Here is a 24,937-nt window from a genome sequence, read left to right as displayed (position 1 = left end):
GTAACAACCGTAGAAAAACACAACTGATTATCAAAACTTATAACAAACAGAATTTCAAAAAAGTGAAATGCACCATTAATTATGGAAACCACACATTTCATTTGTTTCCATGCAACAAGACCAAACTACTTGCGTTACAACATACAAAGCACATCGAATAAATGCTATCTTATTATGATTATGTGGGCTTGTAATTGTGACAACTTAACAATATTTACACGTAGGTAAATACTACACATATTATTGAAGCAGAAGTGGTGATTGGTTGCAGTGTTATGTGAATTCATTGGTTGGGATTAACACAAGAATGCTTTACGACATATATGGCGATGACCCTGGAGGGCTCTTTATGGAATTATTCAGCAACAAACGTTTGTGTTATTTTCTGGAGGAGAGATGGGCCTTGCAATAAACCACAACAGATAGAATAATTCAACCATAAATTTTCCTGCAAAAACAATTTATATTTTTTGTTGTTCTTTTACCCACAGTGATGTCTACACTGGGGGATGAAAAAGCACTTGTTCTTTCACAAACAACTGGGCCCTTAAATGATTCAGTTTCCTGCAAATATAGCCTGAAGTTTCAGACTTTTTAGTTTAATGTTCTACAACACCCAGCACCAAGTAGCTACCGGATTTGGACGCCCAAAACTTTAAACTAGCTCCTATTCGCCTTAACAATGGTACATGCATATGTGCTTACTCAAGTGTAAAATTGATTCCTAAGCTACACCGATTGCTTTGTTACATCATCATTATATTGTGACAGAGGACCACTAGGTGGACATTTCCCTCCTGCGAAACTTATTTAATAGAAATACAAATATGCAGTCATAAATAGTTGGCTTACCAACCTGAATCTCAATTGTCCCATGCTGCAACATACTAGGAACTACTGTACAGGTAAACTAGTGCAGTACATACAGGAAATACATTGTGGGTTGCAGCAGTTTCAGCAGTGTGAGTACTGGAATCCCTTCGTAAGAAGAATCACCCGCCGGCAATGGACCACTTCTTTCTGTGGCAATAAATACAGCAATTAATTAACAAAAAAATTTCTTTGTGATTGGTAGCAAGATTAAGTAGCATTTAATTCAAATCTAAAAAAACATTTTCGTCAGTAGGGGGCAATAAGTGATTGGAGCTGCTTTAAACCCTCCTAAGAAATTTAAAATATACACATTTCAGTGCAAATTTTACATACATTTTCTGTTTAGTAAATAAGAAATTTCCCTTTCAATAGTAGGGCACCCGGCCAAAATCCCAATTGGCCCATGCCGTAAAGTACATGGGAGATTCACCTAATCACAATGTGAAGTTTCACACCTGGTTGATCATCGATCCCAGAGTTATGGCTGTTATACCAACACCATCTGAACCATAGAAAATGGCCTTATCAGCAGGGCTACAAGACGGACAGCTAATAGGCAGAAAATGATGCCACCAACCTTAAGCGGTTCACATAAATTACACCGAAACATCATGCACCAGTCATGGCAACACCCATTTGTATGCACACATGCTCAATGACATAACAAAAGTTTCAATTAATCAATATTCGAGGCTAATTAGTCACATGCATAATGGTAAGAAATCATGGCTATCTCCAAAGCATGAAAATGACATGAAAAAAGTGCTGTTAAGTGGCCTACAAGACCTTGCAAAGTGTTTTGTATTGAAATTTAATGGCCAAACACAATTAGGAACTACTGTACTGGTAAACTAGTGCAGTACATACAGGAAATACATTGTTGGATGTGGCAGTTTCAGCAGTGTGAGTACTGGAATGCTTTCGTATGAAGTATCACCCACCGGCAATGGACCATTTCTTTCTGTGGCAATAAATACAGTAATTAGGCCACAAAATAATTACATTTGATTTGTTATGACCAAACAAGATTAAATAGCCTTTAATTCGAGATTTTGCAAACTAGGTCACAAAAGAATTGATGCTGTGAAAGACAGCACATGCACAAATGCAATGACGAATGAAGAATACATTGCAAAAACTATGTGTTATAAATGACTGAAAATGTGTTACGGAATAATAATAAAGGAAATTCATGCATTTTAAGCTATATTTCAAGTTGTTTGAAAGCTGGAAGTCAAGCAATAGACCCAATACTTTATGTACATCAGACATTAAAAAAATTAATTTTCGTCACTAGGTGGCGACGGATGACTGGAGCAGGTTTAAAACCCTGCTATGATGTTTAAATTAAATAAATAAACATATTTCAGTGCAAATTTAATGTCTATTTTATCATTTTTAAAATTGAAAATTTTCCCTTAAAGGACCTATATTGGTGTTAGATGGAAGAAATCCTGTTATCAAGGCCCTTAGCTGTAATGCATCTAGCGACTGTTCCGCTTGTTTCCCAATGACTGTTGATGGGTCTTGTGACTTACATAGGGACCTAAAATTCTACAAAGTTGAAAAAAATTTGCTCCTGGATGAGACTGTACAGAGCAAGGACTTTTTGGGCCTCCTGGAAGATCATATGACCAACAGGGGGGTATAAACAGCCCTGGGGGAGGGCTTTGACACTTTTTCAGCAACTAAATTTGATGCCATCGCATAGAGAAGAGTTGGAACTTACAAAAAAATGCAAATGAGTGGGTAGTTGAACGATTCATTTTTCTGCAAAATCCAGTTCCTATTTTTGTTGCTTTTTTGTCAAAATATTGAGTAACCAGGGGGGCAAATGCCATTTTTCTAGAGACTAATTTTGATCAAAATTTGTAGATATGGGATGGATCTTTCATAAAATCACAAATGATCGGCCACTTAAACGATTTGTTTGAAATAGCCCAAAACCCCACTAAAACTGCCCCAAACACCTTGAAATTCGCCATGACAACAGCACTTGCATGTGCGCTCATTCAACTGAAAAATTAAACCCTATGCATCACTGGTTTGCATAAAATTTCTATTGTGACAAAGATCTACACGGTGGGCATTTCCCAGCACCAAAACTAATTTTCATAGAAATACCAATATGTGTCTTTCAATAGGACAATGGACCAGAATCCCAATTGGCCCATGCTGCACAATACATGGGACATTCACCTATCACAATGTGAAGCTTCACACCTCGTTGATCATCGATCCTAGAGTTATGGCTGTTTTACCAACACCATCTAAACAACAGAAAATGGCCTCATCAGCAGGGCTACAAGCAGTACAGCTAATAGGCAGAAAATGATGCCACCGACCTTAAGCGGTTTACATAAATTACACCGAAACATCATGCACCGGTCATGGCAACACCCATTTGTATGCACACATGCTCAATGACACAACAAAAGTTTCAATTAATCAATATTCGAGGCTAATTAGTCACATGCATAATGGTAAGAAATCATTGCTATCTCCAAAGCATGAAAATGACATGAAAAAGTGCTGTTAAGTGGCCTACAAGACCTTGCAAAGTGTTTTGTATTGAAATTTAATGGCCAAACACAATTAGGAACTACTGTACTGGTAAACAAGTGCAGCACATATAGGAAATACATTGTTGGTTGCGGCAGTTTCAGCAGTGTGATTATTGGAATCCTTTCGTATGAAGTATCACCCATCGGCAATGGACCACTTCTTTCTGTGGCAATAAATACAGTAATTAGTTTACAAATAATTTTATTTGATTGGTCATTAATTCGAGATTTTGCAAACTTGCCATGATGAATGAAGAACACATCACAAACACTATGGGTGGTATTCACAATCCCTGATGAAGATTGATCCACGATCCTGGATCAACCGATCCGAGTTTAAGGATTTGATCAATTTGGTATTCAGAAACCCCGATTAACCATAATTTTGATCGGGGGTTTCGTGATACAACATTCGTTGTAGCGAAAAATATCACAAATTTTTAACGGTTCAGTGATTATGCAGACAACAAACTGCGCAAGTTCAACGGGAAGTAGGGTTACTGGTCTCGGGAGTGAATTGTTTTGACAGAGGTAGTTTTTTTACGTAGGCTGGGTTGTGGTGTGAGTTTTTGCTGGAAGATGAAACATAAGGGAAGCAAGTAAGTACGAAGTATGAGTGTTTTGGTCGGTAAATGTTGCTGTCCTTTGTTAACCATTTACTTTTACATTATAAATGCTTAAGAGTTTTATGTAACTGGCATATGTTTCGACATTTAAATAGTGCAATAAACAACCATTCTTTGCAAGAAAATAGGAATTTTTTATTGTGACTTCGACAAACTTCTGTTTTTTGCAGGTCCAACTAATTTTTATTTGCAAAGTTGTTTGGAAACTATTCTTACATTCAAGGTCACCTTCATCAGAGCAACTAGTAGAATATTTCAAGGCCAAGTGCAAGTTCCCAAAATAATAGTTGTGATAATTTTGTTTTTACCTATTAATCATTGTGATGAATAAACTAAAACAAGCAAACAATGTAATTTCTCTTGTTAGTGATTAGTTATCTGTCATAAGTGTTTGATTTAAATTTGTTTATTATTATTTTTGTACAACGTTAAACATGGTAAGTAGCAACTCCAAACTAATTTTGCTTGTACTATTTAAATTTACACATTACATGCAAAATTCAATACTTGGCATGAAAAAATGTGTTCGCTCATCAGCAGAACAGCTGGCCAAGTCGCGTAATTGCTTTTCTTTAGCCATTAATCAAGAAATGGCAATACTGATTGTCAACGCAACAAGCAACAATTATATTAACGGTCAAATTTAACAAAAACAATGCACAAAAGTAGGTTTGATCCACCTCAAGGGGTGGATCAACATTTCGGATCAAAACGCGTTATTCTGATCCGCGATTAAGTTTGATCCGAGTTTCTGAATATGGATCTGTGAAAACTTATCTGGATCAATTGATCTGATCCTTGACCGGAGATTGTGAATACCACCCTATGTGTTATAACTGACTCAAAATGTGTTGCGGAATAATAATGAAAGAGGTACATGTAAAACATAGTAATGTGAGTCATGTACTTCAGATTGGAAAGTTTAAACCTGTACGTTAATAAGCATTGACATTAGTTGGTTTTAAATTAAACTGATAGGACATAAATACTAAACTGGATAATTTTAAACTGCAAGTAAATATTTATGTGAAACAGAGTAATGTGAGACATGTACTTACTTGTTACCAACATATTTACTTGGGATTTTTCCTCGTTCGTTATAATTTTGTTGATGTTTCACTTCCTTCATTTCCATCAAAATATTTACAGAAAAAGGGCAAAAAATTAGTTTCTTTAGACATTTGCAAGTTTTAATTTAAATCTGAGTAGATCCGTGAGTTCCTACATGATAACATACCATTCTGTAAATAATCCCTGCTATTGTTTCTTCTGAAAACAAAAAAATGTCGGAAAACTTCTCACTTTCTGCTCCAGACATATTTCACTTCATGTATTTGATCATAATTTTATTTACAATGAAATCTTTCATTTCGACAATTCATAAAAACACAAAAATTAATTCTGGGAGATCCCCGGGTTATAATTTAGTCCGGAACACTAGAGGTCCCATCGGATGAGAGAACCGATTGTTGTTTTGGTTTTAATTTCATTAAAACCAAACCGAACCCAAAACTTCCGGCTGAAAAAAATCACAAGACTTTTAATTTCATTAAAATTAACAAAATATTTAAATTAAACAGAATACTTACCGGGTATTCCAGTTTTCCGATCTCCTCCCTCAGGATTCGAATAGATTCGGAACTGATTCTGCACCCACTCAGACCCAACTCATCCACTTTAGGGAGAATCCGACAAATATTTCCAACTTCGATGTCTTTAAAATTGTTGAAATTCAGGACGAGTTTTTCCAACTATTTAAAATATAAAGATTGACGGAAATCTTGGTTTCAAACTTCAAAAAAATTAAAATTTTACTCAAAACCGGATTAAAATTAACTCCATGTTTTATTTTTTAACAGAAAGTAAAGTTTTATGAAAGTATTTCGGACAAATATTTATTTACAAACAAACCTTGTATTCCATCTTCATAATCGCGTCACAAATAATGTTGAAAGTTTCGGAATTAAGTCCGCATCCACTCAACAACAGCCCCAAACCGGGTTTTCGAATCCGAGGGAGGAAATCCGCGAGAGCGAAAACATCCGAAATCTTCAGTGGGATTGTGGTTAAATTCAACTTCCCAGGACAAGAGGGGGCGATTTTATTCCTGTATTTTTCGTCAACTTCCTGTAAATCCCCGAGGAAATCTGAAACAGGAACAAGTTTAACAAACATGGAGGATCCGACAAAAATATCCTTCCATCAAAACTTTCAACTCAAACTAAAAACATTTCGTTCACTTTCAATTCTATGGGGACAATGAGAGTGTTACGTCATAATATCCAGCGTGACGTAACAGTTATATTTACAATCACGCATCAAACTGGAAATAAACACTGACCTCGTAGTTCCTCTCCACCTAAAACCGGTCCTAATACACCTTCTTCTTGGAGGAATTCGGAAAGTTTCTTCAACAACTTTTCCCCACGTTTGACTAAAAAACAAACAAGACCAAGATTTGCGATCAAAATAGTAGCCAAGTATTTGATTGTAAGAAATATTTAAACTTGTGCTTTTTTCCACACATATAAACCAGAGGGATGTTAGTTGACAAAAAAAAAATCGCCAGTTAACAAAAGTTTGAACGCGCGTGACTCGGCCGCCTTACGAGGTAGCGACTTACTTTTTTCACACAAAGATAGATCACAGGCTGAACTTTCCAACAAAACAAAAATCAAAAAAAAATTTGCATTAATATTCGAATATGAATATGATATGTTTGCTATGTCATAACCATAAGTCAACATCAATTCCCGCTGGAATCCTTAAGGGTAGATATTCTTTGGTGTCTGTACTATCTAAAAATAGTAAACTTTTTCGCGAGAAAAGACGCGCGCCCTCTCAAATTTGAAGAATATTAACCATAACCCCCACATTTTTCAACGCTCTACGCTCGCCGCGAAAGGTAACAAAAAAAATCGCCAGTTAACAAAAGTTTGAACGTGTGTAACTCTGCCATCTTAAAAGCCAGCGACTTACTTTTTTCACACAAAGATAGATCACAGGCTGAACTTTCCAACAAAACAAAAATCAAAAAAAAATTTGCATTAATTTTTGAATATGAATATGATATGTTTGCTATGTCATAACCATAAGTAAACATCCATTCCCGCTGGAATCCTTAAGGGTAGATATTCTTTGGTGTCTGTACTATCTAAAAATAGTAAACTTTTTCGCGAGAAAAAACGCGCGCCCTCTCAAATTTGAAGAATATTAACCATAACCCCCACATTTTTCAACGCTCTGCGCTCGCCGCGAAAGGTAACAAAAAAAATCGCCAGTTAACAAAAGTTTGAACGTGTATAACTCTGCCATCTTAAAAGCCAGCGACTTACTTTTTTCACACAAAGATAGATCACAGGCTGAACTTTCCAACAAAAGAAAAATCAAAAACTGGCGATTTTTTTTGTTACCTTTCGCGGCGAGCGCAGAGCGTTGAAAAATGTGGGGGTTATGGTTAATATTCTTCAAATTTGAGAGGGCGCGCGTTTTTTCTCGCGAAAAAGTTACTATTTTTAGATAGTACAGACACCAAAGAATATCTACCCTTAAGGATTCCATCGGGAATCGATGTTTACTTATGGTTATGACATAGCAAACATATCATATTAATATTCAAAAATTAATGAAAATTTTTTTTTGATTTTTGTTTTGTTGGAAAGTTCAGCCTGTGATCTATCTTTGTGTGAAAAAAGTAAGTCGCTGGCTTTTAAGATGGCAGAGTTACACACGTTCAAACTTTTGTTAACTGGCGATTTTTTTTGTTACCTTTCGCGGCGAGCGCAGAGCGTTGAAAAATGTGGGGGTTATGGTTGATATTCTTCAAATTTGAGAGGGCGCGCGTTTTTTCTCGCGAAAAAGTTTACTATTTTTAGATAGTACAGACACCAAAGAATATCTACCCTTAAGGATTCCAGCGGGAATCGATGTTTACTTATGGTTATGACATAGCAAACATATCATATTCATATTCGAATATTAATGCAAATTTTTTTTTGATTTTTGTTTTGTTGGAAAGTTCAGCCTGTGATCTATCTTTGTGTGAAAAAAGTAAGTCGCTACCTCGTAAGGCGGCCGAGTCACGCGCGTTCAAACTTTTGTTAACTGGCGATTTTTTTTTGTCGACTAACATCCCTCTGGTACATATAACTTACAGTAAGCAGTGGAAGGTCGCAGTATAACACGTGTGATTATTCATATGTTATTGCTTCACAACCATTTATTACCACCATAATATTTGAAAGGCTTGTGTCGGTATCCTGCTAGTATCCACTATTTACAACTACTAGCTTTGCAGTAATATTTGGTCTTCCGTTCTGCGTTCATTAAATTTAACCTTTAACCTCCTTCGTACAGATACGTTTGATCGTAGATGGTTTCCAGCGTAACAATTTTAAACGACAGGTTTGGTGACAATATTTGTTGTACTGCACTAAACACAATGACGTTTACGTGTGACTTACAGTCGAGGGCGGTTTACAATCGAGTAAATACGGTGGAACAAAGATATATGTGAAAGCTTAAGATGGTGCTGATATTTAGGAGAACTAAAATCTGATGTTTCCATCACTTCAGTACTCATCATCAGTACATGGCGACGAGCAACTAACTGACTGGAAGGCAATGCCTGACATGGGACAGACAAGTTCAACAAGAAAACAATCCTGTACATTAAGGGCAGTAACTTCACATATAACTTTGTTATTTGCTCTTACGACTTCAGTGGACATAATAAATACAGCAAAGTATTCTGTGCAGGAAAAGGGAAGGTTGTTATTCAAGTAACCAACTACCATGCTTTTGTTCCTCAAGTGTGAAGGGTGCTGAATCACTGTAAATTACTTTCACAGTGTATAACATGTACATGTGTGTAGGCTAGGGTAGAATTTAAATACTCTACCTTGTCCTTGAGCTTTACCATCAATTTGAGATATTCTGGATGCCTTAAGTTCATCTGCAGCAGTGCTGGTGGTTTCACTCGCTGTTAAAAAACATGTGTTACAATTTAGACACAAAGTAATCTGTATGACAAAAACGAACAAAGAATGGCAACCACGACCCAATGACAACCCTAGCTGAAACCCAATTTCTGATCACATGGCGCACTTTGCACATATTTATATTTTCCAAGGGTTATTTTGCTTCAACAGCTGAACCACAAATAACTGTTTTCATATATATTTTAGACTTAACATGCGATAATCAGTGTACGGTCTGGTTGGGTCGTCCCTGACCAACCTTTGACTTCCCCCTAACTGTCTAGTTTCATTTTATCAGTGGCTGTTATGGTTTAATTGGTGCCCATGACATTTTATGCCCATGACATTTTATTTACAAAATAAATAAAATGACATTTTATGCCCATGACATTTTATTTACAAAATAATTGTTTGTTTGTAAAGAGTCTTTCAACCCGAATTCAAGTTAAATTCCTCCAAGGACATAGGAACGGACTGACTGCTTTATTTCCTTTTTAAGAAAATTTTGTAATACAACAAGCTTAAAAATCACTGGCAACAATTTTCAAACATTTGAACCATTTCGTTTTGTATGAAAAGAATTAGTGGACTTTGATGAAAACAATCTAGTTGACTAAATTAACATTTTCAAGAAGGGGAAAACCCAGGATCAATCTGACTCTGATTAACTGAAGCATGTAACACAACTACCAAGAAAAAGAAATATTTCTGGTGCTGTATATCATGATAATAAGATTTACAGACTTTTCCCGACAAATCTAAGCGACATGTAAAAAATCAAACTCCCGGTGAGGTTTAAACTCACGACCCTGGGCTAACCAGGCCCGACACTATATATTTCACAGGATATATATACATTGTGGCCAATGTACACTGGTGTGCAAACGCATAACTTGCCAGGCAACCTAGGGGTGATAGGGGGATCCCTACCACCATATGATAGCTGTAATCGCCAAGTAAGGACCTGCACAGTGGGGCGATCCTAACAATCATGGCATTGCATGAAACATTACTGTGTATATCATGATAGTTATAAGCTGGTCAAGAAATAGTTGATTATTTCTTATTCCAGCCACAGTTTATCCAGAGCCCTCGCCACACATTTACCACTCACCTAACACAAATTAAATCACAGTTTTATGTTTGCACAAAACAACAATGACACAAATATTGTATGATTTCTACGTATGTGGTTAATATTATCTTGCAGTTTATGCCATGAACGCAATACACTTTAGCTGCAAATTACTTTCACAGTGTATAACATGTACGTGTGTGTAGGGTAGGGTAGAATTTAAATACTCTACCTTGTCCTTGAGCTTTACCATCAATTTGAGATATTCTGGATGCCTTAAGTTCATCTGCAGCAGTGCTGGTGGTTTCACTCGCTGTTAAAGAACATGTGTTACAATTAAGACACAAAGTAATCTGTATGAGAAAAAAGAACAAAGTATCGATTTTTAGAGATATTGAACAATGTTTGCAAAAATTTATAAGTAAATAAATATTCCTTTTTATTATGACCTCGTTCTTGTTTACAATCACTTTGAGACATAGATGTAGCAGAGCTAATTGAGGTTTTCAGAAGCTGGGAAATGGAATTCAATGCATCATACGTTCTTTGCGTAAGGGTGGTAACCTTAACTATGTGGGAAACAAACCTTTTCTTGAAAGTTTTGGTTGAATTTTTGAATCCATTGGAAGACGCCTTTTAGTTCCTCTTGATTGTTCTGTAAAAGAACAGGAATAAGAGGGGGGATGGGCAAAACACATTTTAAAAATAACATATTTTCTGAACCAGACGATAAAACTAAGATGTTGTTATCTGTTTTTACTCAATTTTTGCTAAATTGATTTTTTGAAACTGTCAACAAATTAATGTCAAGGAGAAGCAATATTAGACGAGAATAAACCTTTTACCTTGGGTTGTCTTAAGCTCATCTGTAGCAGCACTGGTGGTTCCTCCACCTGTTAAAAAAAACATGTGTTTCAGTTTGGACATAAAGTAAACTGCATGACAAAAACTAAACACAGTAAGAATCGATTTCAAACACCACAGATTAAGAAAACCGCAATAGATAGGATCTTTTAATGACTAATTTTTCTGCAGAAGCTAATTGCATTTTTTGATGCTCTTTACCCAAAATAGTCAGGGGGGGGGGGGGGGTATGGGGCGTCAAATGCTCCAATGGGGCACAAAAATTACTTGTCCAACAAAGAATTTTGACCAGAATCTGTAGATGAGGAATGCATCTTTCAAAAAACCACAAAGGGTTATTTTCCTTTAACAGCTGAACCACAAATAACTGTTTTCATGTGTATTTTGGACTTTGCTTGTAACAAAATGTGATTGGTGGTGTATGAAATAGTCTGGTTGGGTCGTCCCTGACCAACCTTTGACTTCCCCCCTAACTGTCTAGTTTCATTTTATCAGTGGCTGTTATGGTTTAATTGGTGCCCATGACATTTTATGCCCATGACATTTTATTTACAAAATAAATAAAATGACATTTTATGCCCATGACATTTTATTTACAAAATAATTGTTTGTTTGTAAAGAGTCTTTCAACCCGAATTCAAGTTAAATTCCTCCAAGGACATAGGAACGGACTGACTGCTTTATTTCCTTTTTAAGAAAATTTTGTAATACAACAAGCTTAAAAATCACTGGCAACAATTTTCAAACATTTGAACCATTTCGTTTTGTATGAAAAGAATTAGTGGACTTTGATGAAAACAATCTAGTTGACTAAATTCACATTTTCAAGAAGGGGAAAACCCAGGATCAATCTGACTCTGATTAACTGAAGCATGTAACACAACTACCAAGAAAAAGAAATATTTCTGGTGCTGTATATCATGATAATAAGATTTACAGACTTTTCCCGACAAATCTAAGCGAGATGTAAAAAATCAAACTCCCGGTGAGGTTTAAACTCACGACCCTGGGCTAACCAGGCCCGACACTATATATTTCACAGGATATATATACATTGTGGCCAATGTACACTGGTGTGCAAACGCATAACTTGCCAGGCAACCTAGGGGTGATAGGGGGATCCCTACCACCATATGATAGCTGTAATCGCCAAGTAAGGACCTGCACAGTGGGGCGATCCTAACAATCATGGCATTGCATGAAACATTACTGTGTATATCATGATAGTTATAAGCTGGTCAAGAAATAGTTGATTATTTCTTATTCCAGCCACAGTTTATCCAGAGCCCTCGCCACACATTTACCACTCACCTAACACAAATTAAATCACAGTTTTATGTTTGCATAAAACAACAATGACACAAATATTGTATGATTTCTACGTATGTGGTTAATATTATCTTGCAGTTTATGCCATGAACATAATACACTTTAGCTGTAAATTACTTTCACAGTGTATAACATGTACGTGTGTGTAGGGTAGGGTAGAATTTAAATACTCTACCTTGTCCTTGAGCTTTACCATCAATTTGAGATATTCTGGATGCCTTAAGTTCATCTGCAGCAGTGCTGGTGGTTTCATTAGCTGTTAAAAAACATGTGTTACAATTTAGACACAAAGTAATCTGTATGACAAAAACGAACAAAGTATCGATTTTTAGAGATATTGAACAATGTTTGCAAAAATTTATAAGTAAATAAATATTCCTTTTTATTATGACCTCGTTCTTGTTTACAATCACTTTGAGACATAGATGTAGCAGAGCTAATTGAGGTTTTCAGAAGCTGGGAAATGGAATTTAATGCATCATATATTCTTTGCGAAAGGGTTGTAACCTTAACTATGTGGAAAACAAACCTTTTCTTGAAAGTTTTGGTTGAATTTTTGAATCCATTGGAAGACGCCTTTTAGTTCCTCTTGATTGTTCTGTAAAAGAACAGGAATAAGAGGGGGGATGGGCAAAACACATTTTAAAAATAACATATTTTCTGAACCAGACGATAAAACTAAGATGTTGTTATCTGTTTTTACTCAATTTTTGCTAAATTGATTTTTTGAAACTGTCAACAAATTAATGTCAAGGAGAAGCAATATTAGACGAGAATAAACCTTTTACCTTGGGTTGTCTTAAGCTCATCTGTAGCAGCACTGATGGTTCCTCCACCTGTTAAAAAAAACATGTGTTTCAGTTTGGACATAAAGTAAACTGCATGACAAAAACTAAACACAGTAAGAATCGATTTCAAACAGCACAGATTAAGAAAACCACAATAGATAGGATCTTTTAATGACTAATTTTTCTGCAGAAGCTAATTGCATTTTTTGATGCTCTTTACCCAAAATAGTCAGGGGGGGGGTATGGGGCGTCAAATGCTCCAATGGGGCACAAAAATTACTTGTCCAACAAAGAATTTTGACCAGAATCTGTAGATGAGGAATGCATCTTTCAAAAAACCACAAAGGGTTATTTTCCTTTAACAGCTGAACCACAAATAACTGTTTTCATGTGTATTTTGGACTTTGCTTGTAACAAAATGTGATTGGTGGTGTATGAAATAGTCTGGTTGGGTCGTCCCTGACCAACCTTTGACTTCCCCCCTAATTTTCTAGTTTCATTTTATCGGTGCCTGTTATGGTTTTATTGGTGCCCATGACATTTTATGCCCATGACATTTTATTTACAAAATAAATAAAATGACATTTTATGCCCATGACATTTTATTTACAAAATAATTGTTTGTTTGTAAAGAGTCTTTCAACCCGAATTCAAGTTAAATTCCTCCAAGGACATAGGAACGGACTGACTGCTTTATTTCCTTTTTAAGAAAATTTTGTAATACAACAAGCTTAAAAATCACTGGCAACAATTTTCAAACATTTGAACCATTTCGTTTTGTATGAAAAGAATTAGTGGACTTTGATGAAAACAATCTAGTTGACTAAATTAACATTTTCAAGAAGGGGAAAACCCAGGATCAATCTGACTCTGATTAACTGAAGCATGTAACACAACTACCAAGAAAAAGAAATATTTCTGGTGCTGTATATCATGATAATAAGATTTACAGACTTTTCCCGACAAATCTAAGCGAGATGTAAAAAATCAAACTCCCGGTGAGGTTTAAACTCACGACCCTGGGCTAACCAGGCCCGACACTATATATTTCACAGGATATATATACATTGTGGCCAATGTACACTGGTGTGCAAACGCATAACTTGCCAGGCAACCTAGGGTGATAGGGGGATCCCTACTACCATATGATAGCTGTAATCACCAAGTAAGGACCTGCACAGTGGGGCAATCCTGCCAATCATGGCATTGCATGAAATATTACTGTGTATATCATGATAGTTATAAGCTGGTCAAGAAATAGTTGATTATTTCTTATTCCAGCCACAGTTTATCCAGAGCCCTCGCCACACATTTACCACTCACCTAACACAAATTAAATCACAGTTTTATGTTTGCATAAAACAACAATGACACAAATATTGTATGATTTCTACGTATGTGGTTAATATTATCTTGCAGTTTATGCCATGAACATAATACACTTTAGCTGTAAATTACTGACACAGTGTATAACATGTACGTGTGTGTAGGGTAGGGTAGAATTTAAATACTCTACCTTGTCCTTGAGCTTTACCATCAATTTGAGATATTCTGGATGCCTTAAGTTCATCTGCAGCAGTGCTGGTGGTTTCATTAGCTGTTAAAAAACATGTGTTACAATTTAGACACAAAGTAATCTGTATGACAAAAACGAACAAAGTATCGATTTTTAGAGATATTGAACAATGTTTGCAAAAATTTATAAGTAAATAAATATTCCTTTTTATTATGACCTCGTTCTTGTTTACAATCACTTTGAGACATAGATGTAGCAGAGCTAATTGAGGTTTTCAGAAGCTGGGAAATGGAATTTAATGCATCATATATTCTTTGCGAAAGGGTGGTAACCTTAACTATGTGGGAAACAAACCTTTTCTTGAAAGTTTTGGTTGAATTTTTGAATCCATTGGAAGACGCCTTTTAGTTCCTCTTGATTGTTCTGTAAAAGAACAGGAATAAGAGGGGGGATGGGCAAAACACATTTTAAAAATAACATATTTTCTGAACCAGACGATAAAACTAAGATGTTGTTATCTGTTTTTACTCAATTTTTGCTAAATTGATTTTTTGAAACTGTCAACAAATTAATGTCAAGGAGAAGCAATATTAGACGAGAATAAACCTTTTACCTTGGGTTGTCTTAAGCTCATCTGTAGCAGCACTGGTGGTTCCTCCACCTGTTAAAAAAAACATGTGTTTCAGTTTGGACATAAAGTAAACTGCATGACAAAAACTAAACACAGTAAGAATCGATTTCAAACACCACAGATTAAGAAAACCACAATAGATAGGATCTTTTAATGACTAATTTTTCTGCAGAAGCTAATTGCATTTTTTGATGCTCTTTACCCAAAATAGTCAGGGGGGGGGGGGGGTATGGGGCGTCAAATGCTCCAATGGGGCACAAAAATTACTTGTCCAACAAAGAATTTTGACCAGAATCTGTAGATGAGGAATGCATCTTTCAAAAAACCACAAAGGGTTATTTTCCTTTAACAGCTGAACCACAAATAACTGTTTTCATGTGTATTTTGGACTTTGCTTGTAACAAAATGTGATTGGTGGTGTATGAAATAGTCTGGTTGGGTCGTCCCTGACCAACCTTTGACTTCCCCCCTAATTTTCTAGTTTCATTTTATCAGTGGCTGTTATGGTTTAATTGGTGCCCATGACATTTTATGCCCATGACATTTTATTTACAAAATAAATAAAATGACATTTTATGCCCATGACATTTTATTTACAAAATAATTGTTTGTTTGTAAAGAGTCTTTCAACCCGAATTCAAGTTAAATTCCTCCAAGGACATAGGAACGGACTGACTGCTTTATTTCCTTTTTAAGAAAATTTTGTAATACAACAAGCTTAAAAATCACTGGCAACAATTTTCAAACATTTGAACCATTTCGTTTTGTATGAAAAGAATTAGTGGACTTTGATGAAAACAATCTAGTTGACTAAATTAACATTTTCAAGAAGGGGAAAACCCAGGATCAATCTGACTCTGATTAACTGAAGCATGTAACACAACTACCAAGAAAAAGAAATATTTCTGGTGCTGTATATCATGATAATAAGATTTACAGACTTTTCCCGACAAATCTAAGCGACATGTAAAAAATCAAACTCCCGGTGAGGTTTAAACTCACGACCCTGGGCTAACCAGGCCCGACACTGTATATTTCACAGGATATATATACATTGTGGCCAATGTACACTGGTGTGCAAACGCATAACTTGCCAGGCAACCTAGGGTGATAGGGGGATCCCTACCACCATATGATAGCTGTAATCGCCAAGTAAGGACCTGCACAGTGGGGCGATCCTAACAATCATGGCATTGCATGAAACATTACTGTGTATATCATGATAGTTACAAGCTGGTCAAGAAATAGTTGATTATTTCTTATTCCAGCCACAGTTTATCCAGAGCCCTCGCCACACATTTACCACTCACCTAACACAAATTAAATCACAGTTTTATGTTTGCATAAAACAACAATGACACAAATATTGAATGATTTCTACGTATGTGGTTAATATTATCTTGCAGTTTATGCCATGAACATAATACACTTTAGCTGTAAATTACTGACACAGTGTATAACATGTACGTGTGTGTAGGGTAGGGTAGAATTTAAATACTCTACCTTGTCCTTGAGCTTTACCATCAATTTGAGATATTCTGGATGCCTTAAGTTCATCTGCAGCAGTGCTGGTGGTTTCATTAGCTGTTAAAAAACATGTGTTACAATTTAGACACAAAGTAATCTGTATGACAAAAACGAACAAAGTATCGATTTTTAGAGATATTGAACAATGTTTGCAAAAATTTATAAGTAAATAAATATTCCTTTTTATTATGACCTCGTTCTTGTTTACAATCACTTTGAGACATAGATGTAGCAGAGCTAATTGAGGTTTTCAGAAGCTGGGAAATGGAATTTAATGCATCATATATTCTTTGCGAAAGGGTGGTAACCTTAACTATGTGGGAAACAAACCTTTTCTTGAAAGTTTTGGTTGAATTTTTGAATCCATTGGAAGACGCCTTTTAGTTCCTCTTGATTGTTCTGTAAAAGAACAGGAATAAGAGGGGGGATGGGCAAAACACATTTTAAAAATAACATATTTTCTGAACCAGACGATAAAACTAAGATGTTGTTATCTGTTTTTACTCAATTTTTGCTAAATTGATTTTTTGAAACTGTCAACAAATTAATGTCAAGGAGAAGCAATATTAGACGAGAATAAACCTTTTACCTTGGGTTGTCTTAAGCTCATCTGTAGCAGCACTGGTGGTTCCTCCACCTGTTAAAAAAAACATGTGTTTCAGTTTGGACATAAAGTAAACTGCATGACTAAAACTAAACACAGTAAGAATCGATATCAAACACCACAGATTAAGAAAACCACAATAGATAGGATCTTTTAATGACTAATTTTTCTGCAGAAGCTAATTGCATTTTTTGATGCTCTTTACCCAAAATAGTCAGGGGGGGGGGGGGGTATGGGGCGTCAAATGCTCCAATGGGGCACAAAAATTACTTGTCCAACAAAGAATTTTGACCAGAATCTGTAGATGAGGAATGCATCTTTCAAAAAACCACAAAGGGTTATTTTCCTTTAACAGCTGAACCACAAATAACTGTTTTCATGTGTATTTTGGACTTTGCTTGTAACAAAATGTGATTGGTGGTGTATGAAATAGTCTGGTTGGGTTGTCCCTGACCAACCTTTGACTTCCCCCCTAATTTTCTAGTTTCATTTTATCAGTGGCTGTTATGGTTTAATTGGTGCCCATGACATTTTATGCCCATGACATTTTATTTACAAAATAAATAAAATGACATTTTATGCCCATGACATTTTATTTACAAAATGTAATGAGTACTTTAGATTCCAAAATCTTGATTTTTATTACCAGATTTTTGGGGCGTTTCAGCAGCTGCTGGAATTATGGTTGCCTCAAATTCATGTTCAGCAGTGCTGGTTTCTCTACCTGTTAAACCACATGTGTTATATAGCAAATACATAACATGTTTAGATGATAGTTGTGAAAACAGGTAGATAATAATATTGTTACAGTTCAGTATAAAGTCTGTTTATAACAAGCCCTCCAGATTGTCATGAGTTGGGTTTAATTAACACAATGAGGGGATGTGGAACAATCCATGTACATTAAAACTTGCGTGATATTGCAAATAATGTTGAATAATACAAACACAACAATACTATTGCTATTGTTTGTTTGCGAGGAGTGTTTCAACTTGAATTCAAGTTAAAATCCTACAAGGACATAGGAACGGACTGACACCAAAGAATTCTGCGATATCCCAACAACATTAAAACCAGCATGTCGTAATGCAGCATTTGGAAACCTCTGATTCAGCAGTCGTTAGTTTACAATAGCTTGACAACCAAGATGCTTCAAATATATCTTAACATGAGCGAGATGCTAAAAATCACAGTTAGGTCAAATTTGGGCCAAGGTTTGAGTCGGGGTTTAAGTTGGGTTTAGATTCATATTCGCATAAACACCACTTTCCATAACAATAAACCCAAATCAATATGGGTGAATAGGTATATTAATGTTGGGTAAGTCACTTATATTGAAAAAAGTAAACTGTTTTCCAAAAACATTTTAAATTACCAATTTTTGTTGGCGTATCAGCTGCTGTAATCCTGGTTGACTCAAATTCATGTTCAGCAATGCTGGTTCCACTATCTGTTAAAACACATATGTTACAAGGTATTTCCACATCTAACTTACTCAAGTAAAAAGAGTAAAATGCAATGTAATATTGTAAACAGTACATGGAAGCAGTGATGTAATTGTCCCTGATTAATTTTTTTTTACGTAGTTGGCAATTTTAAATGCAAACGACAAAGGAGAGGTTTTTGAGTAATTTACTTCCATCAATAAAGTTACGACTTACAGGTTTACGCCTGACAGCAATGACAGCTGTTTACACATTCTTTCTTGTGTATTTTGACTTGTAACAAAATGAGATATTTTGATCTGGTTGGGTTGTCTGTGACCAACGTTTGAATTCTCCCATCATTTCTTCCTAGTTTCATTTTATCGCTGCCCGTTATGGTTTTATTTGTGCCAATGACATTTTATTTTGCATTTTTATTGTATATGTACTGTACACCAGATTGGAAAAAATGTCGTGCTGATGCATTAACATACAAAAATCATTTAGATCGCCAGCTCAATTAACAATCGCCCAAAAAAAAATCCTCCGCTCAAATAAACAACTTTCCAATCTGGCATGTACATGCTTAACAATGCAGAAAACAGCTATTGTATCAAGATCGTTAGGTTTCCAGGCATGGCAGCCCAGGCAATGCAACCTAGCTGGATCAGCCACTTTTTCCTGGCAAGTCGGAGCGAGATTAAGCAACCTCACAGGGAGCTGATCCAGCAAGGCTACAATGCCTGGGCTCTGAAGCCTGCAAACCTATTGATAAACCTTTGATATACATGTTTTAAGTTGTTTTCAAGCAAAATAAAATTGAATTTTGTCACTAATTGGGTGAGTCACTCAAAAATGTAATACTTTAGATTCCAAAATCTAGATTTTTATTACCAGATTTTTGGGGCGTTTCAGCAACTGCTGGAATCCTGGTTGCCTCAAATTCATGTTCAGCAGTGCTGGTTTCTCTATCTGTTAAACCACATGTGTTATATAGCAAATACATAACATGTTAAGATGATAGTTGTGAAAGCAGGTACATCATAATATTGCTACAGTTCAGTATAAAGTCTGTTTATAACAAGCTCCCCAGATTGTTATGAGTTGGGTTTAATTAACACAATGATGGAATGGGGAACATTCCACATACATTAAAACTTGTGTGATATTGCAAATAATGTTGAATAATACAAACCCAACAATACTATTGCTAATTGTTTGTTTGTAAAGAGTCTTTCAACCCGAATTCAAGTCAAATTCCTCCAAGGACATAGGATCTGACTGACTGCTTTATTTCCTTTTTAAGAAAATTTTATGATACGACAAGCTTAAAAATCAATGGCAACAATTTTCAAACATTTGAACCATTTCATTTTGCACGAAAACAAATAGTGGACTTTGATGAAAACAATCTAGTTGACTAATTTAATATTTTCAAGAAGGGGAAAACCCAGGATCAATCTGACTCTGATTAACTGAAGCATGTAACACAACTACCAAGAAAAAGAAATATTTCTGGTGCTGTATATCATGATAATAAGATTTACAGACTTTGCAGCCCAGCAGGATCAGCCACTTTTTCCCGACAAATCTAAGCGAGATGTAAAAAATCTCCCGGTGAGGTTTGAACTCACGACCCATGGCTAACCAGGTCCAACACTCTATGTTTCACAGGATATATATACATTGTGGCCAATGTACAGTGGTGTGCCAACACATAACTTGCCAGGCAACCTAGGGGGATCCCTACCACTATACGATAGTTGTAATCACCAACTAAGGACCTGCACAGTGGGGCAATCCTGCCAATCATGGCATTGCATGAAACATTACTGTGTATATCATGATAGTTACAAGCTGGTCAAGAAATAGTTGATTATTTCTTATTCCAGCCACAGTTTATCCAGAGCCCTCGCCACACATTTACCACTCACCTAACACAAATTAAATCACAGTTTTATGTTTGCATAAAACAACAATGACACAAATATTGTATGATTTCTACGTATGTGGTTAATATTATCTTGCAGTTTATGCCATGAACGCAATACACTTTAGCTGCAAATTACTTTCACAGTGTATAACATGTGTGTTTAGGGCAGAATTTAAATACTCTACCTTGTCCTTGAGCTTTACCATCAATTTGAGATATTCTGGATGCCTCAAGTTCATCTACAGCAGTACATTTTAAATACAAAGTAATTTGTATGACAAAAAACAAACAAAGAATCGATATATTTTAAATTTTGAAAGAGATTGAACAATGTTTGCCAAAATTTATCCGTGATCCATGCAATTAATGCATTAGGTTTACAAGCACCACAGCCATCAAAACCAGTTTTCCCTAGAAGCTATTTTTTCCTAGTAGACATAAAAATCAAGTTACTGGTGAGGTTTCAACTCACTGGTCATAATAACCAGACTATATACTCTTACGTTTACAGAGATGTCTACCACTGTAAACTGACAACGCAAAAGTGTTTCCCTCTATTGCATGACAAGGTAGGATTACAACACTGTGAAGAGCCATGATTGTTCTTACTTCTCCAAACATATTTCCATGAAATTATTTGGTCTCCCATGCCTTTATTGTTTATTGTACATATCATTTTTGATTTTATATGTTGCCAATGTAGTTTGTGACTAGCAACACCAATATTTTATTTTATTTTGGAAAACTGTTCATGTTTTTTTCATGTTTGACTACAGACAAAATGCTACTTTTGGAAGCAAAAATGACCCTGTTAAAATTAATGCATTATTGCCAGTAAAAATTCCGGCAATGTCAGAAATACAGTTACATATAATAAAAAAAATAAAAATAAATAATAACCTACTGCCAACTGTTTTCAAAATAAGCCGCAAATAGTTCCACCGGCGCTCAAGAAAGTAAACAAAACCTTTAACCTTGTTTATGACCTTGTTGTCATCGTCGCGCAGACAACCTAACGCTATGAGGCGCAATTGAGCAAACTGGGAGTTTTTTTGCTAAAATTACCGACAAATCACTTGATTCACCTTCTTAGGTCAAAACACGTCTTACTGATCAACGATTAGATTTAATCGGGGTTTATGAATACGGATCAGGATTAACTAATCTGATCCTTAATAGAGATTTACGATAGAAGTATATAGGTGACAGAGGAGAGAATCTCAGAGACTTCCTTCCTGTCTCTGAGATTCTCTTTCCGATTGGGAGACAGGAAAGAGTGCTCTTTCCGTTTCCTACGTATGCATTTTAAATGGAAATTTGTGTTACGGAGGCACCCACAGATACTCTCTGTTTTCCAGTCTTGCAAAAACATGCGTGTAAAATTTCATTGCGGATTTCGTGACATGCATTTTGCCAAAACCTATGATGTCATATCACATGAAAATGAATGTAATCGATGTGCGATTTGCGAGACCTGTGGCAAGATGTACGTTTAATTTGTTCGCGCTTGGGCGTATAAGCGCGCGATGTAAGTTGATCGTGATTTTCCTGTTTCCTCTTTCTAACATATTGTGTGGTTTAGCTCAAATGACGTGAGCGAAGCGAAACTATTTCGAGTTTGCCCGTTGACGCCTGACAGTGCGACACCGGGTACCGACATCTGTAGTCAAATTACACCGAGGTAAAGCTCTAGAGTTTTTCATTAACTTAGCGTGGCTTTGACGTTGGACAACAAGATTCGGGACCCCAGTCGATACGTTGTGGATTTCTTTGAACCGAATCAGAGTCACATGTTTCCTGCATGCGGGGAAATGGAATCCATTACCGGGCAATACAGTGACGCGATGAATATTCTTGGCTTGTCAAACCACGACTTGATACCAAAAACGCGAAACACTCACGTTAGCGGATGCGTTAAGCGTGAGCGACCTCGGGTAAGACAGTTTCCCTCTTCACTACATTTGAATGATGTCATTGCATTTATCGCAGAATTCCAAAATCTCCGCCTGCTTTGCAAAATACGCTCGCGACCGGCACACAAGACTATAGTCAGGCAATTTCGTGCAATGCCGTCCAACCGCATATTCCAATAGCAGCCCCTTGAGGATCTCGTTTTCTTTGATTTACTCCAGTCATTTGAAAGCTTTGAAACGAACACAAGATAATATATCGCGATAAAGAACAGGGAATTTTGCAGTGATGTTAACACAATCGATACAACGTACGCCGGGTCGGATGTCATTGATGAGATCTTGCGTGACTTGAGCATTCTTAACTCACCGGAGTGCGATCCAGTGGCGCCGGGCGAACGGGGAGACAACGCGTACATTAGCGATTGATGAGGATTATGTGTATTTTACCGACCGATAAAAGATCTCGTTTGTAAAACAGATTCTTGCGCAGGCGCACCCAACACACTAGCCAGCAAAATTTACCAGTGATCAACGGTGAAAGTAGGTGCGTTTATAAAGTCAGCTCTGGTGTGCAATTGACTGACATGGTTTCTCATTGGCTGATGTTTGCAAACAGGCGACAGTTCGAACCGACAATTATATGTTTCCGGCGAGCAACCGCCGACAGACCGCTTAATCGTCCAGCGCTGGTCCGCAATTCGCATTTTAGCCCGAATTGAACTTGTGACGTCATTGTACAATTTCTCGTTGCCGATCGTTTGATCACGTGTTGATCACATGGTCCACGCCTTATTAGGCGACGGCCAGAGAACTTTCAAAATTAATTGCAGTTTCGGTTTCACGTTAGAAACCATTTTGGGGAACGGCGATATTTTCACGCGTCGGACAACAATGCAATACTTTTCCCCACACCAATTGTTATCCGCTTGCGGGATGATATTTTCACATTCTTTCAAAAGCTCGCTGGAGAAGATCACTTGGATGTCATTAGAAAACAGCGCCCCGATTCGAAGTGGATCGTTGACGCATTAACAAATATTGCTTTTTACGTTTATTACACCGCACGCCTGGATAGGAAATCCAGTCAATGGCGCGTTTCGCGTGTGTGAGGCAGACGATTTTCGAACGCTTGCAACTGTGCTGCATTAACGTACCACCACTACAGCGCTTTTATCCATTTGTGATTTGCTATGACTTCGAGGCTGATAAAACGGAATGCATTCCTCTCAGCGTTGCCGTGTGCAGCGACGTACCTGGAAGCAAGGGGAATGTTTCGTCACAACAGGTCAACCGCAAGAGCTGATAGACCGCTTTGTGGGTTACCTAGGTCAAATACAGGACAAGGAGGCGCGGCTGATGCGTGATCGCTTTAATTGGGTGTTCCCCGACTAGAAGGCAAAGTAAACCAGGCGCTCAGAACTGGTCACACATCCATACGAAACACTGCAAAGTGATTTTCTGTCGGAAAACATCCCGTGATCGGGTATAATTCGGTCCGCTTCGAAACGATTTTTTTTCTTATTGAAAAATACCATTTATATCGTTCATATCTGTTGGGCGCAGTCCGTATTGTTCATATCTGTTGGGCGCAGTCTTTCCCTCAAGCATTTGTCGCAAATATGGCAAGCAAGAAAGTTGGTTAATTGGGTGTGGGGCGGCCCGGCGGCGAAGAACACGGAACAGTCGTGGTCGCGAAAAGACATGTGGGTTTGTGAATAGCATATTGTTAACCCTTGAGATTTTGTGACAACTACCATGAATTTTTATAAATGGTGATTATAGTGGTATAGGTCAAATGCGTATATGTGAAGGTTGCCTGACAAGTTGCGCGCTTGCGCACCAGTGTACATTGGCCACAATATACCCTGTGAAACTGCCGAGCTCCTGTAGCTCAGTTGGTAGAGCGTTGGGCCTGGTTAGCCCACGGTCGTGTGCACAAACCTCACGCTCGTTCCCGTGTGTTAGCCACAAAACGCTCCACAATTAAATCATTTCTATATAAGTCATGCAAATAAATGTCCACGATTTCATGCTGTTTGTAGCCGCGCGCGCGTAGCAACGCGAAAAAATAAAATACGCCCCACAGGTAATAAAAAAAGGGCTCTGGACAACTCTCGAATTAAATTGCCACAGCTTTAGCGACGTGTAAACCCGTAAAAAACTCTAAAATCCTGAAAATACTGCGGTCTTGCGAAAGTGTCAAAATATAATACAAGCGAATTGGCGCCAGATCGAAAAGACAGGTCGCTGTTAACAATATACAATGACGGCGGTTGATGACGTATTGTCGC

At 36.9% G+C, this 24,937-nt stretch overlaps 2 protein-coding genes across 7 annotated transcripts in view; both read right to left on the bottom strand.

Annotated features, from left to right (window-relative positions):
* The window catches only part of LOC145909283 (uncharacterized), a 59,330-nt gene extending 53,789 nt beyond the window's left edge, over positions 1-5,541 (bottom strand). For 3 of the 6 annotated variants that reach the window (XM_082996646.1, XM_082996647.1, XM_082996649.1), the window contains exons 1-5: positions 5,122-5,541; positions 3,485-3,601; positions 1,741-1,834; positions 1,304-1,375; positions 927-1,020 (exon numbers count right to left, since the gene is read on the bottom strand). In XM_082996646.1, coding sequence (XP_082852772.1) covers positions 993-1,020; positions 1,304-1,375; positions 1,741-1,834; positions 3,485-3,601; positions 5,122-5,134 — 324 coding nt within the window. In that variant the 5' untranslated portion in view covers positions 5,135-5,541 and the 3' untranslated portion in view covers positions 927-992. Of the gene's footprint in view, positions 1-856; positions 1,021-1,303; positions 1,376-1,740; positions 1,835-3,484; positions 3,602-5,121 lie in introns of all 6 variants that reach the window. The other 3 variants (XM_082996648.1, XM_082996651.1, XM_082996650.1) reach the window with 3 other exon arrangements.
* The window catches only part of LOC145909739 (uncharacterized), a 136,678-nt gene that overhangs the window by 96,958 nt on the left and 14,783 nt on the right, over positions 1-24,937 (bottom strand). The window contains exons 12-26 of the mRNA XM_082997091.1: positions 19,695-19,772; positions 18,752-18,826; positions 18,023-18,100; positions 17,362-17,409; positions 17,103-17,171; positions 16,749-16,829; positions 15,228-15,275; positions 14,969-15,037; positions 14,615-14,695; positions 13,099-13,146; positions 12,840-12,908; positions 12,486-12,566; positions 10,350-10,430; positions 6,405-6,497; positions 5,975-6,210 (exon numbers count right to left, since the gene is read on the bottom strand). Coding sequence (XP_082853217.1) covers positions 5,975-6,210; positions 6,405-6,497; positions 10,350-10,430; positions 12,486-12,566; positions 12,840-12,908; positions 13,099-13,146; positions 14,615-14,695; positions 14,969-15,037; positions 15,228-15,275; positions 16,749-16,829; positions 17,103-17,171; positions 17,362-17,409; positions 18,023-18,100; positions 18,752-18,826; positions 19,695-19,772 — 1,235 coding nt within the window. The remainder of the gene's footprint in view (positions 1-5,974; positions 6,211-6,404; positions 6,498-10,349; positions 10,431-12,485; positions 12,567-12,839; positions 12,909-13,098; positions 13,147-14,614; positions 14,696-14,968; positions 15,038-15,227; positions 15,276-16,748; positions 16,830-17,102; positions 17,172-17,361; positions 17,410-18,022; positions 18,101-18,751; positions 18,827-19,694; positions 19,773-24,937) is intronic.

This window comes from Ascidia mentula, chromosome 7, assembly GCF_947561715.1.
Source record: "Ascidia mentula chromosome 7, kaAscMent1.1, whole genome shotgun sequence".
Classification (NCBI taxonomy): domain Eukaryota; kingdom Metazoa; phylum Chordata; class Ascidiacea; order Phlebobranchia; family Ascidiidae; genus Ascidia; species Ascidia mentula.
Note: the sequence above shows the minus strand (reverse complement) of the source record. Positions and strands in the feature narration are given on the sequence as shown.